Source organism: Pithys albifrons, chromosome 14 (genome assembly GCF_047495875.1).
Source record: "Pithys albifrons albifrons isolate INPA30051 chromosome 14, PitAlb_v1, whole genome shotgun sequence".
Classification (NCBI taxonomy): domain Eukaryota; kingdom Metazoa; phylum Chordata; class Aves; order Passeriformes; family Thamnophilidae; genus Pithys; species Pithys albifrons.
In genome coordinates this window covers 10,557,201-10,575,384 of record NC_092471.1, presented here as the reverse complement: position 1 = coordinate 10,575,384, position 18,184 = coordinate 10,557,201, and the positions used below count along the sequence as shown (strand labels likewise).

Here is an 18,184-nt window from a genome sequence, read left to right as displayed (position 1 = left end):
CCGATTTCTCACAGTCATGGAAACAGAGGACATATGGGGACCATAAATGTAAACATCACATTTCTTTATACATCAAGAAACTGCACAGCAATATACACAAAGATCTAAAGAAAGTCTTACGTTCTTCTCCATTGAGAGGCTCCTCCAGCAGGAGGCTGCTCATACATTCCCAGTCCTTCAGCAGGTCTGTTGCACAGTCCCACATGCTGTCCACAAGATAAGCAGCATGTTCATGCAACTAAAACGAGAACAGATTAAGTATTTTATCAGCAATAAAGTTCATCACAAGAAGAGAATACAGGATAGTTCTCGTGCTTAGCTCCTGCCTGTGGCAAAAACACAGAGCAAGTTTTGTGAGCTCTGGTTAAACAAAAGACTCTCTTCCCTAATTAATATAAAAATATGAATTCAGACCAACTGCTACAAAGAGTAGTGCTACAAGATCTGCCAGAACTTGTGAGATAGGTGAGTAGGGGCTGTGGTGTTTTTCTGTTTTGTTTCCCTTCCTTCCCCCACCTCCCCCTTTTAAAACTCCTAAATCACAATTTCTTTACAACTACACATCAGCATGTAGAATGACAGAGTACTTGTCAGAGCAGCACTCACAACCCTTCTCAACACTGTACTGACAGATCCTTCAAATAAAAACTACGACACAAAACAGTCTTTCAACCCCCAGGTTGCTCAAATACCAGGAAAACCAGGACAGATTCATGATTATTAATCAATGAGTGGGTTAAAGAAAAACAACAAAATTAAATTTAAAAATACCAAAACAAACCACAACAACAGAAACCCCACACACACCACAAAACCCAGGATATCCCTGAAACCCAACTTACTTCACTTTCCAAAAAGAAAAACACTAATGTCTTCACAAGATTAGCATTTGGACTTTGTCTTCCCCTCCTTTTAAGTATTCCATCATCTTCAGCATCTCTGCGGCTGAAAAGCCTAAAAAGAAAAATTATTTCTTGACAAGTTTCTTCTTCATTGCCTTTGCCACAGTCAATTCATATCAGGATATTTTTTTACACCCTTAATACCCTGTTGTTCAGCTCCACATTTTATTTTGAAAGGAAGTGATTTGGGAGAAGTATCATCTGAGCAATTTCATGTACACTGAGTGGCCATTTCAGTGACTGTTTCCAGTGGAATGTATAATTATAACAAACTGCTTTACAAACATCACAGATAATTGCAGGTGCTTGAGGTCCTCAGCTCCTCTTTAGCAAACTGTATTTTCTGAACCTCCCCACATGAGATTTTAAAGCAGCAAAGCTTCCTTCTTCCTATTATAAGAATGTCTGAAAGGTGTTAGATGGAAACTCTATTTTGTTCTCCTGCACACCTGACATATGTTGGATTTCTTATTTTTTTAAACAGAAAAATACTTTCTGAAATGGTCATAGGAGTCAATGGAGAGAGAGGGGCACAGGGGAGGAACTACAAATGGGAAAATACTTGTGAGGATGAAAACCCAAGTTTCAGACATCAAAAGCCCATAAGTATTATGTTTCAGAACAAGGACAGGAAAGGGGAAGCCAGAGGAACATTCTTCTTATACTCCCTGAAAGCACAAGTTTCCCAGTGCAGCCTTCAACATTGCTCTCCATTTCTCATTCAGAGTAACTACAACCTTTCAGAAACTACAGTAGTGTTACATTCTCTGTTAAGGTCATTTCATGATTCAGTTTTTTCCTTTTAATTAAAACTAATGAGAATCATAGCACTAATACACACACAAATCTACAGGAACAAGAAGTTAACTGTAATTTCTTCATCTTACTTCTTGTAAAGAAATTCCCCTGCAGCAACTGCCACTGGCCGATGCGCTGAGTACACCAGGTGGTAGACATTTTCACAGTCTTCTGCAGTCAGAACTTCTTCACTACTCCTAGGGCAGGGATGGGAAGAAGGAAAGAAAAAAAAACCCAGGAGGTTGAGTAAACAGATTATGAACTCTAATGAGGAAAACGGAAATGAAGGAGAATTGAAACCTTTTCCTTCAATTTATCATGCTAAAACTCAGCCTTACTTTCAAAGTCTCCTGGAACAAAATACACTGATGAAGTATAATCTCATTGCTAGAAGGTTATGCTCAAAGGTTCAACTACTGTTAATGTTCAATACATTCCACATTCTTCATTTCAAGCATTCCATGATGACTTCCAACTATGGAGGCTGAATCCCAAGTTCCCTACACCTGCCTAACTGTGGGAGGTAAGTAACAGCATTGGTCTAGACAGATTACTTCTGAAATTCCCATTTGTTTGAGTGCAAGATAACCATTTCTATAGACTTCAGACTATCTGAAGTGTCATGGTGCTGCCTCACCCACAGGGATCACAAACACTTTTAAGTTTCAATATCTGCTGTAAGTCAAATAAGGAAATATACATGTACTTACTGTAAAACAAGAGTGAGTAATTTTATTGCTTGGACTGCAACATCATATTCCTTATCAAGAGTCATTGACACAATTCTATCCTAAGAACACAAAAGAAAATATTTTTAAAGAGGAAAGAAGTGTAATCCAACTTTAAAAATAATAGTAACACTAAAAAATAAGAAGTTACACTAACCTTGAACCGACTGGTGAAGAGTTCCAATTTGGAATTAAGCTCTTTATTATAGTAAAGCCCTTGCAAAGCAGTTAGGCATTTGAGTCTTACTTCCCCTTGCTAAGAGAAAATAAAGAACTGAATTAAAAGTCAAGTATAGGATACAGATGTGATCTTCACATCATACAAAGTAAGTTTCTTTTACAGCCTGAATTAATTCAAAGATTAAATGCTGTCAAGATACACTGCCGATTATCATGTTAATGACATAAGAATATCTCCTTGTTTGTAACAATCTAATGAAGGAAAAAACCTAAGCAAAACCCCAATATCTTACTGCAGTTAGCATCTCTGTAAGTCAAAATACACTTGTTTTATTCTTTCTAAATGCTCAAGATATTTCTAAGTAGAATTCTATGTGTTTTCTTTCACTTAAAACTGACAACATCTGTATCACTGATGGCCATCTCTTGTCTGATCAGAATTAATACGTAGATAATAAGAGAAATATTCCTCCTGAAATATAACACCTACTTTAGAAGGTTTTAAGGTATAGATACAGAATGACTTTTGAAAAGTCTAGGACTACTGACTTCAGCAGTTTCCATCACCCCACTGCCAGAGGTTTGGTTTTTACACCAAACCCACAAACAAAATAGCAAGAGTGAGCATCCCTTGTTTGTTCAACTTCAACAGCTTGGAGTCTCCAGTGCAAGAACTCAGACTATGTGCTTGCTCAACAATGAATCAGGGAGTGTTTGTAAACCATATCTACTGACCCCTCCAAGCACAGGAATCTCTAGGTGATAGTGGTAACAGCCTGAGGCCCTCACCAGCACAAAAGGGGACTTTTCTCTCATGCTAGATGAGAATGCCAGAAAGTTTCTTAACTTGGCAAAAGACTGCACTATTCCAAGTGATATACACTGATTTTAAATAGTTAACTATTATAAAGTAGACGTTTGCATCAGTGATAAATAAACACAAAAGATCATTACATTACAAAAAACAGTTCCTTAAAAAAAAATCCATAAAAATATTCAAAATATTCAAATCTGGTTTAAATATATGTTGAAATGCCCGTGCTTGTGAGTGATAACAAAAGCAGTGACAGATGCAAACAGTTAGGAGATCTGAACCCAGCTGGACAAGACCAACAACCAAACCCATGGGGCTGTGCTTCATGGTCCTGCCCCTTTCCTCAGTGCAGTTCACCTTGTCATGCATCGTCCACCCCACGTATTTTAAGTAGCTGTCATTGAGAAAGGCATCACTGTACATCTTCATCCATATTCCAATCTCTTCAATGCAGATGGCTCTTATTTCAGCAATTGCATCTCTGTGGAGAGAATTGGGGCAAGAAGTTCAAACAGATGAGTAATAACCTGCCACCAGCTTCCAAAGTAAATTAATGAAGCAACAAATTACTTACTAAGAGAAACTTACCGGTATCTATGCACAAAAACACCTTTAAATATTGCATTCATCATGTTTTCTATTTCATCCTGATTTTCTTGAAGCTGAAAGAATGTACAGAGTACACAAACAGTGAGCAGCACTTTCACAGTCAGATCAGGTGGTGCTGATGTTAGGCAAACTAAACCAACATTTACAAGCGTGATCATTAAATCCTTTCCTGAAATGTTCTCAATATGCTATTATTTAAGGAATTGTGTCTACCACAGCATACAAACATTAGTTAATTGTGACCACTGGAAAACTGTTCTTCAAGTGTAACAAAGACATCTTAGGTTTCTGAAAGGTCCTTCTTAGCTTACTTAAAAACTTGATTTATTTTCTGGTAACATCCCTGCCTTTTTTATTCATCTGTGTATTACTCGAATGAGGACTGGCCCTGTACACACATGTGGCAGAACTACTGACATGGTGTTTAAGGGATCAGTCCCAAACTTCAAAAACTTTGCAAGATGAACAGAAGACAGAGTTGTCAAAGTTGTTAGTTTGTCTGAACTGTCAAGAAAACAAAAACCTTAACAGGCAAAAGCACAAACATTGAAGAGCAAAGGTGAGATGTCTCCTTCGATTGTGAGGTTATTTCTAATGCCAAAAACCCCCAAAAATAAAAACAAAAAACACCCAAACAAACAAAAGCCAAACCACAAAACAAAACAACCCAACACAAAACACTACCCCCCTCCCCCAAGAAGCCCACACACAAAACAAACTACCAATTCCCCCAAAATAAATACTGAAATCGGAATGAATTAGGGCTTTGAACAAGACAGCGCTGTCAGCAATGAATCAGCAAGTCTCTTTTACACCAAAGAAAGAAAATAGAAGTAGACTGCATTTTCAGTTTTGATAGTGCTTTCTGTAGATGAAAAAAAGCCTTATCTAAAGCCTTTAAACACACTTTCTGCAGAGATTGATATTGACATTAGGAAAGCGGAATTTTGCCCCAAGATCCTGGAGATCTTCTCTAGAAACCAAAACCAGTCAACATATGGTAATTTTTGTTATGTATTTGAGCTTGGTTTAGGAAACTAGTCAAGAAATACAAGAAAAAAGTAGCTTTTACTGATTGTTGTCTCCCTTACTAACTTTACTACAACAGTACTATTTTTAAGAGTCTGCATTTATCTCTTTTTATAGAAAACCAGGCAGTAAGAAGCACCTTCCAAAGTCTTTTAAACGTGAACTTAAAGAATTAAACAGAGTGACTAACAGCTACCAAAACATACAGAACAACACTAATTATTAGTTGCCAGTTATGAACACTCATCACGTGCACACAAGCCAGAGTTGCACCAACCTCCTTTCTTTTCTGCAGTAAGAGTTCCAGCCTATCATTAGCTCGTTTCCCAATGATTTTATTTCGTTCTGCTTCGTATTGTCGCTGTGTGTTGTCCATGTTAATACTAAGATTTAATGCCACATTCACTAAAGCAGTCATCAGCTTCATGGCTACAAAAAAAAGTGAAAAAACTAAGGATTATTTAAAAGGCTACCTCATCTAAGAAAACTTACAAACAAAAACCTTGACACCTCCTCCTGCCAACCCTTTCTGTACCTATGAAAACACATTCACTGTAAATTCCTTGATACACAAATTTTCGCAGTTTTTTACCAAGCATTGCATAATTACTTATCAATACAATAGATAATACATGGTTATTCTGTTCTTTTCTGTCAATTTTATGTTAGAAGCATTATTCTTGACTGAGATATAGGATGTGCTTCCCCTCCATAATGAAGGTAGAATCAGATTTACAAACAGCCCAGGAAAAATTAAAAGGATTCTGTTATCACAGAGTGTAACACTGACACCATTCAACCTTAAAAATACAACAATTTTTTTTCTTCAAAAGGAAATGTCTCAGACAACCAACACTACCATAGCACAACAGTCTTTTTTTTCTTAATTTAATTTTAACAAGGGGCAGGTTTTTCTAAATATTCCTTTATTAGCAGAGGAAGCACAATAGCCAACTACAAGCCAGAAACCTGAACAAAATATAAAATACATTTACATGCAATTTTTTGTGTGCTTTTATTTCTGTATCGACTCTTTTTAAAAGGGTGCAGACAAATATCCCTTTTCCAGAAACAAGCAGAAAGTCAATAGAGTACTTGCTTTTTTTGTGAATTTTGGTAACAAGGCATGAAAGGGCTTGCACTGGCAGAGCTCACATGGAACATTCTTGTGTGTGTATCACCAGCAAAAAGCTGATGAGCAAGACTTAAAGACATGCAGTTATACTGAAATATCATCTCACACTGTGATCTCCAAGGATATCAAGATTAAAGAACAAGTCTGAGCTCATCACAGAAGCCAAAAGTACCACAAATAACAGTAAATATGGATACAGGGACTTTGCTGGCTCTCTGTTCCATATAAAACACAATCTTCAAGAAAATAAGCTGTAAACTCAGATGAAACACACAAGTAATTACACAAAATCAACAGAATTGACTACTGATGTGAACAAATGCAGACTGCTGAAAAATATTTTGTGCTACAGAAATTAACATGCAACAGGACAATTTCTGCAGCTTTTATTCAGGCACAGCTCAAAAAAAAACCACAGAAGGGGTGGTGGGGGAAGCAAGTGTAAAAATTTGCTTTTTTAAGATCTAAGTTTGTTTTAGTCATATGTTACAACAGTCAGAACTGATGATACAGCAGAATGTGTAAATGTTTTCCTCTCTCCATAAGCAATGCCCTGGCTGGGGGGTATCTCACAGCACAGCCCCACGTGCAGTGTGCTGATGTAAATTCAAGAGAGCCACCAATGAGACAGAACAACTGATAGGACAGTCAGGACTGGAGCCAGCTGTGAGTCAGCCAGGGCCAGGGAAGGGAACAAGAATTATTTCCAGTGTGGCAGAAACTCAGTTCCATGTATGGCCTAAATTCACCTCATTCCAAGCAAAATTGCTACAACAGCCTGACATGAGCTGAGGCTGCACAAGGCCATTCACAGCCCTCCCTTCTTCAGGCATCAATGCAGGTTTCAGACTTCCTTGTACAAGAAACTTACTCTCTGTCCATGTAAAGACATATTTCTTTCAAACATTTTACACTTAACTCGTAAGGGATTTCTCCATAATTTAACAGATTGGAAAAAAATTCACATGAAGAGGTCAATGACTTAAAACCATACAGATATTTAGTAATTGCATATCTGATGAAACATGCTTTCAAATTATTTCTAAAGCAAATACTGTAAATGCTATTTTACATTGTACCGTGGCCTCAACATACAGTACAATTTAAATTTGTAGTAAAAATTGCAGCATTCAACATAAACTACAACTTCTCTTTGACTTAATGCAGAGCACAAACAGGTTCAACTGCATCTGAGGTTAAAGATCACAGAATCACAGAGTCGACTGGGTTGGAAAGGACCTCCAAGATCATCAAGTCCAATCCTTGGATCCCTACACTCTTATTTATGACCAAAGACAAATTTGAATCAAATGGAAAGTCTCCTTCTATTAAGTACCAGACAGCTGGTGAAGAATGCTTTAAAATAATGTTGTGTTTTTCAGTAACAAAAAAAACAGTAAGGATAAAAAGCTGTTCCAAAACAAGTTGCATTAGATGCAAACTGTATCACACAATGAAACTGAGCTGAATGTCAAGTACGAGAAGTTTAACCAGGACAATTCTTTCCTGTGCAACACAAAATATAAAATATAAGCAATACATAAACAGATCCAATCCACTGACCTGCCAGTGTGCTCGTGTGCCGAAAGGCTCTGACCTGTGAGTCTGACAGCCCCGTGAGCAGTGAAATGACAGTATCCATCATATACTCATCATATATGATGCTGTATTGGCATTGCCGGACGAGCACTCCAATGAACTCACAAAAGCTGGATTTGAACTTCTTCCACTGGGGGCCAGCCATAGTGAGCGGATAATCTCCACTGTCCTATTAAAAAACAGAAAAGGAAATGGGAAACTCTTTCAAACCTCTTAAAAATCATTTCATTAAATAAAGATTAAAAAGAGATGGGAACCACTTTAAAGCCAAAATCTCCAAGGCACTACAAATGATACATCAGAAGAATGTGATTCCATAAATATGCATCCACTTGGCAGCTCAGGCTTATTACAGTGCAAAGACAACATGCTAAATACTCATTCCCTTTTCTGTTTGTTCAACTTCCAAAAAAGAAAAAAACAATTATACACCTTACAAATCTGCTTCAGGTTACACTAGAACCATCACACAAACAATTGGGTGACTGGCTTAGGAACAGTTAGTTCATGACTACAATAAAATTTACAGAACATGTTTAAGATATCAGACTGAAACTTCCTGACATCATAACATGACCTACTACAGCACCTTGGATGTAACAAAGCATGTTCCTCTCCTGATTCAGTAGCCTTTACAAATAATGGTAAAATGACAGGGAGAAAAAAAATCATTTGTGTCAGTCAGTGCTTCTGTGAACAGTTTCTTTAAGAGGCTAAATAATAATATAGGTTGAAAAATGAAGGAAGTATCCATGAAACGAGATTAAAAATCTGAGAGTTGTTCATTAGAATTCTGTTACAAGAAGTGAGCATGACATGGTGATAAAAAACCCCATGAACAAACAGTCTCAGCTGTGGCTTTTATAATTTCATACAATATTCCCTTAGAGTAATCAAATCTATTTATGCATTGAGATATTTCTAAGGAACACTAAAATCCTTTTAAAGAAAAGGGTATTTATTACATTTTCCCCTCAGTTAAGAATTTTTTCAATGTGGTGGAAGGGGATTATTTCTGTACTGGACAAATTTGAGAAGGAGGTTTTAAAGCTACTGCATGTTCTTTGGAACACAGGAAGAAAGGTGTATCACTTAAATCCACTAAAAAAACCCCAAAACACCACCAAAAAAACCCCAACAGATCTCATTTACTCCAATACTCAGTGGAACAGAAAATCACAATTTAAAGGGAAAAAAAGTTGTAAGCCTCATGAAAGAAGAGGCATTAATCTTCAATTGGAGAATAATCAAATTCAAAACCTCACAATTTATAGATTAATGAATGCATAGAAATAAATTTAGCAACCATTTCAAGAGAGAAAATTTAAGGACTAACACACAGCACAAATGGGAGATATCCCACACAGCCCCACAGTAACAGTTTTCCCACTATTTAAAAACTGAAAGTCAATATCAATTTCTTAAATGATTAATAAAACAAGTTAAAGACATGCAGAGCTTTAATTCCTAATCTTACAAGTTCAGTGAAATAAGGCAGTTTAATATCTTCATTCATAAAAGTCCTGTCATTTTTGTAGATGAACTTATCCTTGAAACAAACCTCTAACAACGTGATCCAGCAAGATTAGGACAGCCAAAAACCAGAATTAATATCAACCCATAATCAGCACTTCATTAAATTACCTCATCAAACTCTTCGGTCATTTTCCGGATTATTTCAGAATTCTGCATGTGTCGGAACATCTCTGCTGTAACAACTCCTACAATTTAGAGATTTGATCATTAGCACTGTTAATATGAAAGTGGCAGATGACATGACTCCTGCTACGATGTAAAAATGACCAATTTTCAGCTAACCTGAAGATTACACATGCATTTTCTTAACAATTTCCACATTTTTTCCTTTAGCATTCGTATATAACAAGCACTTGGCCCCATAAATATAAATACGTGTTTTACCTGTGTTCTTTTTAAGGAGTGTGTTTGTGTGCATGGACACACCCCCAGAATTGACCCATTCACTCATATCCAGAAGTCACAGACACTCAGGCCAGACCTCTCTATCAGCAGGAGATTACACCATCTGAACTGACCTTTCAGGGCTCCAGATTCTAGATGGTGTAAGACAATTCTGAACAGCTGTATTGCTACTTATTATCTTCTGCACTCCAATAAACAGAGTGATTTCATACAACTCTTATTTGTCTTGGCCTCAAATTGTTAGGGTGTAAATAGTGATATAAAAATCAAATAGATCTCCCGAAGTTTACTGCAAAATTCATGACAAGGATCTCCACAGAAAGCATTAGAAGATTCTGCAGCTTTATCTTGTAACAATAATCAAAAGGTCACTGCTCTTGAAAGCATGGATAACCTCTGAGGAATGCTGTTGGCTTTCTGGAGATTTATGCATGTTGGGAGTTTATCAGGACAGAGAAATGCTTAAGCAGAACAAATGACATCCAGTCCTGCTCTATCAAGCTCAGTGACACCACAGGGTAAATTACCTACTCCTCTTCAAAAAGAGGTGAGAGGAAAAAGAAGGGAGGACATGGAAATGAGGCAAAAAAGAATCAGAAAATAAAACATGGAAATACAACCTTACTGTAGAGAGGCTGCCATGAAGTTCACCATTGTATCTTTAAATAAAGCATGTCTACAAAGGCTCTGAAGCAATCTTAAAATACTTAATGATAAGAATAGATAAATCCAAACTAGAATTCCAAGACTGAACAAGCTAAACTTATCAGTATTAAGAGAGATGGTTTTCTGAAATAATAGCAGGTACAGAGGAAGATGAAGGCACTGTTAAGTATCACTACTGCACCCCATCTGCTGTAAATACGAAAGGCTTGATCTACATTTTAAGCTATAGTATAATATTTCTAAACCTCCTGCTCACTCCAAGAACCTGGTAAGGCAAACTACAGCAGGGTGGAGCAGTTCTACAGCATCTGCAGTGAGACATTAAAGACTGAGAATCACACTGTAATGTTACTTAAATAGATGAGTGAACACTTCAGTATCTTACCTTTGCAGCCTGAACACTGAATAAAGAAGTTAATGAGATCAAGAAGTGCTATATCTCTGTCATGTTTGTATGACTCTATCCAGTCATCCACCACAGACTGAAAGGAAACAAATAAAAAGGCACTGTTCAGTTTTCAGAAGTTGAAGACTGTGTTATTTAACTGCTTTCCAGTACATGATTCTTCATTTCTTACGTAACTTGAACTCTTTTTTGATTACTACAGAACTAAATGTTTGAATGATCCTTTACTGCCATAATATCAGTCCTCAAGAAAAGAACTCATTTTGTTCTATAAACATACAAGTACAAAACTGACACCTAAACATAATAGCCCAGGAATATCACATCTTCCTACTGCAACTTTTTTGGAGGAAGAATGCAAAAATAGTTGGTATATTTTACAGAATCAGGTTCTTTCAAAAATGTGTTCCACTGATGAAATGCACTGCACACACACCTGCCAAAACAGGATGAGCAGCACTGCCCTACACTGAATGGACATTAATTACTCTTTAGTCTCTAAGCCAAAGAGGAACAACAGCATTTTATTAAAAACCTCAATGTGAAGCAAATTAATAGGAAACCTGTGATAGTGGCTTTGAGGAAACAGCATTTACATGCAGTTATTGTGTACAGCACAAACTGTCTGCTGCCAAGGTTGTGGAAACACAGAATCACACAATTTTATTAACATAGGCACAAGAGACTCACTTTAATATCAAATTCTCACATTTGACTTAGGATGTTGGTACCCTTCCCTAAATGATGGAATCTTTCAGAATTCCCAACAGACAGCTGGACTATGCAGCATCTCCAACCCTTCCTGCCTGTATTCTCAGTGCTTGTACAAGTACAGCATATTGCCATGGAGAAAACTCCTGAACAGAGATTAAGTCAAAAATCCCTCCTCCCAAAATTTCAGATTGTTCACAGTATGATGCAAGACCAAAAGAACGAAAAGCTCCAAGTGTCATGGTCTTTGCAGCAGGAGCAGAATCTATGAACTAGTACTGATTGGACTGATGTGCAGGGAGAGGGGAAATAGAAAGAAAACATCTAAAATTAGGCTTCTAAAGAAGGTCACCAGGCAGGAACTGGATAATTACAGGAATGGAACAAATACTTCAATTAGGTAGCCTTGTTTTCAGAATCTGTTTAATTTAAATTTAAACAGTAGTTTCTTGCAACATTCTGTCTCAGTGAATGACCCATCTGTTTTTACCAGAGGATAGGCACTAAGTCAGAAAAAGGTATGGAACAAAATAAAATTATTAACTTATTATCAAAACCTTTCCAGGTGAGTAAACACTGAGGGCCACAGAGTGGACTTTATTTTAGAAATATTTTGAGATTTTTTTTTCTTCGTGATTTTAAAGACATTGACAAAGATTCAGGTATCATTTTCCCAACTGAACAGAGTAATCAGGCCTGGCAAGGGCCCATTTTGCTCTTGGAAAGCAAAGTATTTTGACTGCACATCATTTTAAACCGCCAAGATGACACAATCACTGATAACTGGCTGAACATGCAGCACACCAAGCAACAGTTACAGAACTATTGTCTTTCCACCCATTTTGAAATATGACAACAAAACAAATGATAGAAGGATCAGAATTCCTCATGCAAACACATCCAAGCAGCCTGTTTGTGTTCCCAGCTCCAAAGCAGGAGCCTGCAGACCTCTGAGGACTGCAGAGTGCCCCTGCACACTATCACAGAAGCTGTAACCCTGCACTGCCAATCCCAAAGATAGTCTCTCTTCTACACTGCCAGGAGTCACATGAGTGAGTCAGCAGGGAGGCTCCATGGCTGACAGGCTGCCACTTTAACCCTGTCTCCACTGGAAGACTCACAGTCAAGTAAACACTTCAGTGATTCAACTGAATTTAAAAAAAAAAAAAAGTGCTGCATTTCTTAGTAAGTAGCCTGACTTCAGTCCTGCTGGTAAATGCAGTGGGGAGAGTGCCCAACACACAGGTTAAACTTCCTCTAAGCTGACTTGGCTCATGTACTTTGCTACACTGGAATTGGCTGGAATTTGGGTCAGGAAATTTTAAAGAGGAGCTGTTAAGGTGTAGCTGGTGATTTTACTTCAGGTGAGAGAAGAGAAGTGACTGTTTATTTTCAGCCAGTCTAAGCTCTGGAAGCATCTACAAACTACAGACTCCTTGTTAAGTTCTATGACAATTATAGGTCTAAACCACATTTTTATTTAGATACACTCACACAAAAAGGACTTTAAAGTCATGTAATCTAAAATAACCTTCATTCAGGCTACTGAAAATTTACTCTGAATCACAGTATGAATTTCTTCATTACGTATGTGATTATTCATGCCCAACATTTAGAAATGAAAAACCAGTATGGTTACAGCTAAACTGTATATAATCCAAGCCACAGAGATACTCCAGATCTTACCTGCATAGCACTCTTGCCCATTTTAACTACCTCAAACAGCATCATGTTTTCCACACCATTCTGTTGGTGATGTCCATTCATCCGATTTGGACCACCAGGTTTCCCTCCTCCGTTTCCACTTTTCCCCTTCTCTGCTGGTCCTTTCTTTCCTTTCTTACAGGTCTGCAATCACACACACAACACAGGTTTTATTGGCTATTATGAAGTATTAAAAAACAAACAATGAAATCACAATCCATACCATGACAAATACACACAAGGTCTTGGATTTACAGCAACCAGATTTTAATTATATATAAATGAAATTAGAAGTTAAAATAAAAAATAAAAAATGGAGAGTAACAGCAGGTTCCACTTCCTCCTTCCCTCATTCAAAATCCTCCAGCAACTAAAAATGTGATTAGTGACAGTGTATGACACAGATTTTTCTCATGTTTAAATGGTAAAACAGATTATGCACAATTTCTTGAAAACAGCCAAGGCAATTCCCTTAACACATCACAAAGTCTCTGTAAGTCATTAACCTTTGTTTTTTAATTTGGCAGGTGGGGGTGAGGAAGAGCAGGCTGGTGTCTTTGTATTTGATTTCCCAAACCAAGTATGACTTACAGAAAGAAGAAACAAAATCTTTTAGAAACAAATTAAATGATGGTTGTATAAAAGTTCTCAGCACTCTGAACAGCTGGGCCCTCTGCCCTGGCACAGGCACACAGGGCAGCTGGAGAGGAGGGCACAGCCTGTCAGGGAAGGAGCCACATGCAGTGGGTGCAGAGCCTGAAGGCAGGTGGGGAGAAGGGAGAGAAGGGCTGTGACTGAGCCTAGACCTCCCCACCCCAGCAGTGTAATCTGCTGTCTGTGACCTACTTAAAAAAAACCTTTTAACTGAGTTATTGGTTTCTGCTCACTTTTCAAATGAAAAGAGACAGAATTCATGACACCAACCAAAAGATACTGTATTACCACCAAATTTAAGTATAGGATGGAAAACATGCAGAAACTGATCAAATCAAAGTTTATCCTTGTCTCTTCTACCCTCCCTTGTGCCTTCATAGCACTGAGAAAATATCATGGTAACGGTCAAGATGAAGCATTTCCATGCAAATACAAATATGAATTCTCTTCACAGAACACTTGCATTTTCAGAAAATATTTCTTGCTCATTCAACTTCAAAGCAAGAGCTAAACTCTTCAATTCATAGAGTGGAAATGTTTCAGTATCCCTAAAGACTGAACATACTTTGCCTTTGCCTTGTTTTTGGTTTTTTCCTTCAATATCCTCAAAGTCTGTGTCAGAAGAGAAGTGTGTTTCAGACTCCCTGCAAGGATGAAAAGACAAACCATTAACACATTTCATCAGAAATGTTCTTAACTACAGGACACAGAATCACAGTACTCTCAGTCCAGGAAGTCAACACTAACAGTGAAGCTGCTTTTCAGGTCTGCTGTTGAGGAGCAGAGACATCCCCACCCTCACCCCGTCCTGCCCCCTCCAAACAAGGCACCCATGGAGAAAGCCTTACTGGAAGATTAAAAGACATGAGGATGGGCAGAAACCAGGAACAGGCTGGGAACCTCGCTCGTGGCATGTGACAAACATTGCAGCAGCTCCAAAAGCAAAGAGCTCTAAAAATTATGTGCCACGAATGCTTAAAATGAGAAGGAAAAAACCCCAAAGCAAAAAAAACCCCATCACTTTCCCTGACAATCAAAGTGTCTCAGGAGATTTCTTCATGCTGGTAGAAACTTAGGAAATAGTTCAGAGGTTTGCACTTAAGTTGAAAGGTACAGAGAAGAAGTTTAGGTGAGGTTTCTTCATCAGAAAGATAACTTGCAATCCTGTTTAAGCTTATAAGCTAAAAACATACTAAATACACAGTCATTTGTTTAATTTCCTCCCCATTAAAATATTCTGCATCAACACACAAATATTGCCAACATTGATAAGAGGATGGTGTGTGAAATCAACTGATTATTAATAGAGAATCTTTGGCTTATTTATTCCCGACCTCTACATTCCTGTAGAATTTAACTGAAATGCTGCTACTCGATCTCATTTGAACACACAGAGCATATTTCAGATCCACACTTCCTGATCCAATTAACAACACAATCAGGAAGATGAGCAGGGGGCACAGGAGACTCATCCCTAAAACACTCCAGACACCTCTGGTCTCTCACTATTGCAGGTGCCTGAAAGGAGTTTTCTGCCTTTCAACATCACAAACGTATCTTGCCATTTCTGCTCTTGTGGCTGTGTATCCCTATAGGGGCTGGAGAGGCTCCAGCCTGGGGGTTCAGGGGAATCATGAAAGAGAGAAAAAGGTGGAAAAAACCATTATCTTCCAACACTCCTAGATGTTCTAATTTTCAAAGGAAAGAACTAAATACAAATTCCAAACATTTCACCAAGCAATGAACTCTACCAACAGAGTACAAATCCATTATAAACAGTTGTAAAAACATTATTTCATATTAAACCATCTTCCAATTTATTTCCAATCTTTGTTTCTCATTGAAAAAAAAAACACCCACACAAACAACCTGACACAAAACTGCATCTTTGCATCTCTTGAGATTTCATAACCAACTTAATCCATTTCAACAGCCTATAGAGAAATATATCCATGTCAATCCTCGACAATAAAAGGGGAGGAACTGGATCCTTTTAGTCTACTTAAAATATTCTCTGTCCAAAAATGTAATCTATACTTAGTTCTAAATCTTAGAAATTCAAATGTCCATTTCCTAAAAATTATGAGAGGACTAAAGAACTGGTAAAATTCTGCCAAATCCACCAAAGGATGGATGTCTGAGAGAAGCTACAACCTTGGCTTTAACTACAAGCCCTCAGCATCAGGTATTTTAAATATTATGTGACCCCACCCCAGTTATTAGGGACAAATATTTTAACTACTTAAAATCAGGTTTTAAAAAATATTATTTTAAAACACATATTTTAATTACTGCTGAATTAATAAGAAAAAATTAAAACAATGCTTTGCTTTATCAACATTTTAATATAAAAAAATCTAGAATCCTATGCCTCATTTTGTTTCCAGGTTTCTAGAAGAAAGTAAACAATAACACTAAAAAGAGACAGTAAATTTACAAAAAAAAGTACAAATTCTTAAAGTACTTACTGAAGGAGAGTAAAATCAGTTGGTATTTCTGGAGCTGCTATCATTTCTTTATCATCTTCTGGAACACCACTGTATTAGAAAGGTATTCAAAAAGCAGTCTGAAGTGCAAGCTTACTTTTCTTTCTTCCTTTGTAGTAGACAACTTCTAAAATAGAATTGAAAAATAATGCAGTGAAAATTATTCCAAACATAAAGGGGTAAAAAACTTGGACACACAGAAAATGTGGATCACACCAAACCCTTTCCAACCAAGCTTTTCCTGCTTAAAGATTTTTGACTCCTCCCATGAGCCTACAAAGTACCCCCACAAATGATACTACCAAGTATCCCCACGATGGTAAAAGCATCACAGTAAAATAAAAAGAGAAAAATTTGTTAAAAATAAACCCAAAACAACAACAAAAAACCCAATTACAACCCCCAAAAAACAACAAAACCCAAACAACAAACCCAACAGCAACAACTATTTTCTCAACAGGATGAGCAAACTGGAACAGTTTTCATTAACACCTGGCAAGGTGCAGCTTTAATTTTTTAATTTTTAAATTTCTACTCGATTTTAGTTTGACCTTTAACACTGTGCACAGCAGAGTCCAGACTTCAGGACACCAGGGTATTTCTGGCTGACAAACCAAAACCAGATTTGATGTTTACCTTAAAGCCCAGTTTGTGCACATTTAAGGACATTTTATGTACCAACTCTGTATTTCTAATTTGCAATTCCGTGTCATTTTCCATAAATACAAGCTCTTAAAACAAGTTCTTATAACCAGATGTTTCACAACTCCATGACTTTCAAAGCTGAAAAACCAGACTTAACAGTTTTAACACATAAAGCATTTGTCAAGACTAAGAATATCAAGGAAGATAATATTATCCACATGGTATAAAGGAAAGCATCAGAAACACCGCTGTGTTATAACTAAAGATTGTTAAATACCTGCTTTAAACTTTATTATAATATTGCACTTACTAATAAATTATGTTATTTCTATTACTTTCCTATTTTTAAGGGGGAATAAACCCCCCTGGACACTTCAAACACAAGATTTAACCATTCAGCCTAAAGGTCTTTATCACTTGGCTACCCCAGGCTCACTTGGGCACAGTGAAATGAAGAGAGCGTGATGTTCAGGTGTTTTAAAGACAATACCATGGAGGAAAAGCTCCAGACTCAGTGTGCTGACTGTGCAGCCTGCTGGGGTGATGAGGTACGTGAGGGACAGGTTTAATTCTGGCATGCCAAGCACATGTTGCTCCATGTCTGGTGGCTGATTGAGAGGCTGCGTTTCAGCCCGGCCTGCACAGGGGCAAGTGGCGGCTTTGCTTCCCCTGCAAGTGCCCACTCTGAGTGCAGGGGCCACTGCAGCTGCCAGAGCTCAGACAAACCACAAACCCTGAACTCACTGGGCTCTCTTTCTCCACATTTCATACAATTACTTAAAAGCAGAGAACCCAAGTGGAAACAGTGGCACAAAGAGAGGAGGCTCAAGACAGGCTGATGGACCTCAAGGTATGTGCAACCACTACGTCCTGTTCCATCCCAAACGTCTCTGCTGCAGCAGCAGAGCAGCAACCTCTGCCACTCCACTCCTTCCTTCCCTAAACCCACATGGGCACACATGCCCAGTGCATCCCACTCACACTCTGCAGCCAGGTGATGCCCCTGCCCAGTGATCTGACACCTTTGCAGGCTCTGCCATTCACCACCACCCACATCAATTCCCCACTAAAACAGGCAAAATACACCTCGAGTATTCTTCCCTGGGATTCTCAAGTTAAACTGGTTCAACAGCAGATACCCAGAGCCAAGGCACAGGAAACACAGGACTGCACAGCC

At 37.9% G+C, this 18,184-nt stretch overlaps 1 protein-coding gene across 4 annotated transcripts in view; it reads right to left on the bottom strand.

Annotated features, from left to right (window-relative positions):
• STAG2 (STAG2 cohesin complex component) overlaps window positions 1-18,184 on the bottom strand; it is a 75,440-nt gene that overhangs the window by 22,414 nt on the left and 34,842 nt on the right. For all 4 annotated transcript variants that reach the window (XM_071569727.1, XM_071569730.1, XM_071569729.1 and 1 more), the window contains exons 2-15: window positions 16,345-16,489; window positions 14,442-14,520; window positions 13,205-13,366; window positions 10,787-10,883; window positions 9,439-9,515; window positions 7,759-7,963; window positions 5,338-5,489; window positions 4,011-4,084; window positions 3,780-3,903; window positions 2,586-2,684; window positions 2,411-2,490; window positions 1,790-1,897; window positions 843-954; window positions 121-238 (exon numbers count right to left, since the gene is read on the bottom strand). In XM_071569727.1, coding sequence (XP_071425828.1) covers window positions 121-238; window positions 843-954; window positions 1,790-1,897; window positions 2,411-2,490; window positions 2,586-2,684; window positions 3,780-3,903; window positions 4,011-4,084; window positions 5,338-5,489; window positions 7,759-7,963; window positions 9,439-9,515; window positions 10,787-10,883; window positions 13,205-13,366; window positions 14,442-14,520; window positions 16,345-16,388 — 1,531 coding nt within the window. In that variant the 5' untranslated portion in view covers window positions 16,389-16,489. The remainder of the gene's footprint in view (window positions 1-120; window positions 239-842; window positions 955-1,789; window positions 1,898-2,410; window positions 2,491-2,585; window positions 2,685-3,779; window positions 3,904-4,010; window positions 4,085-5,337; window positions 5,490-7,758; window positions 7,964-9,438; window positions 9,516-10,786; window positions 10,884-13,204; window positions 13,367-14,441; window positions 14,521-16,344; window positions 16,490-18,184) is intronic.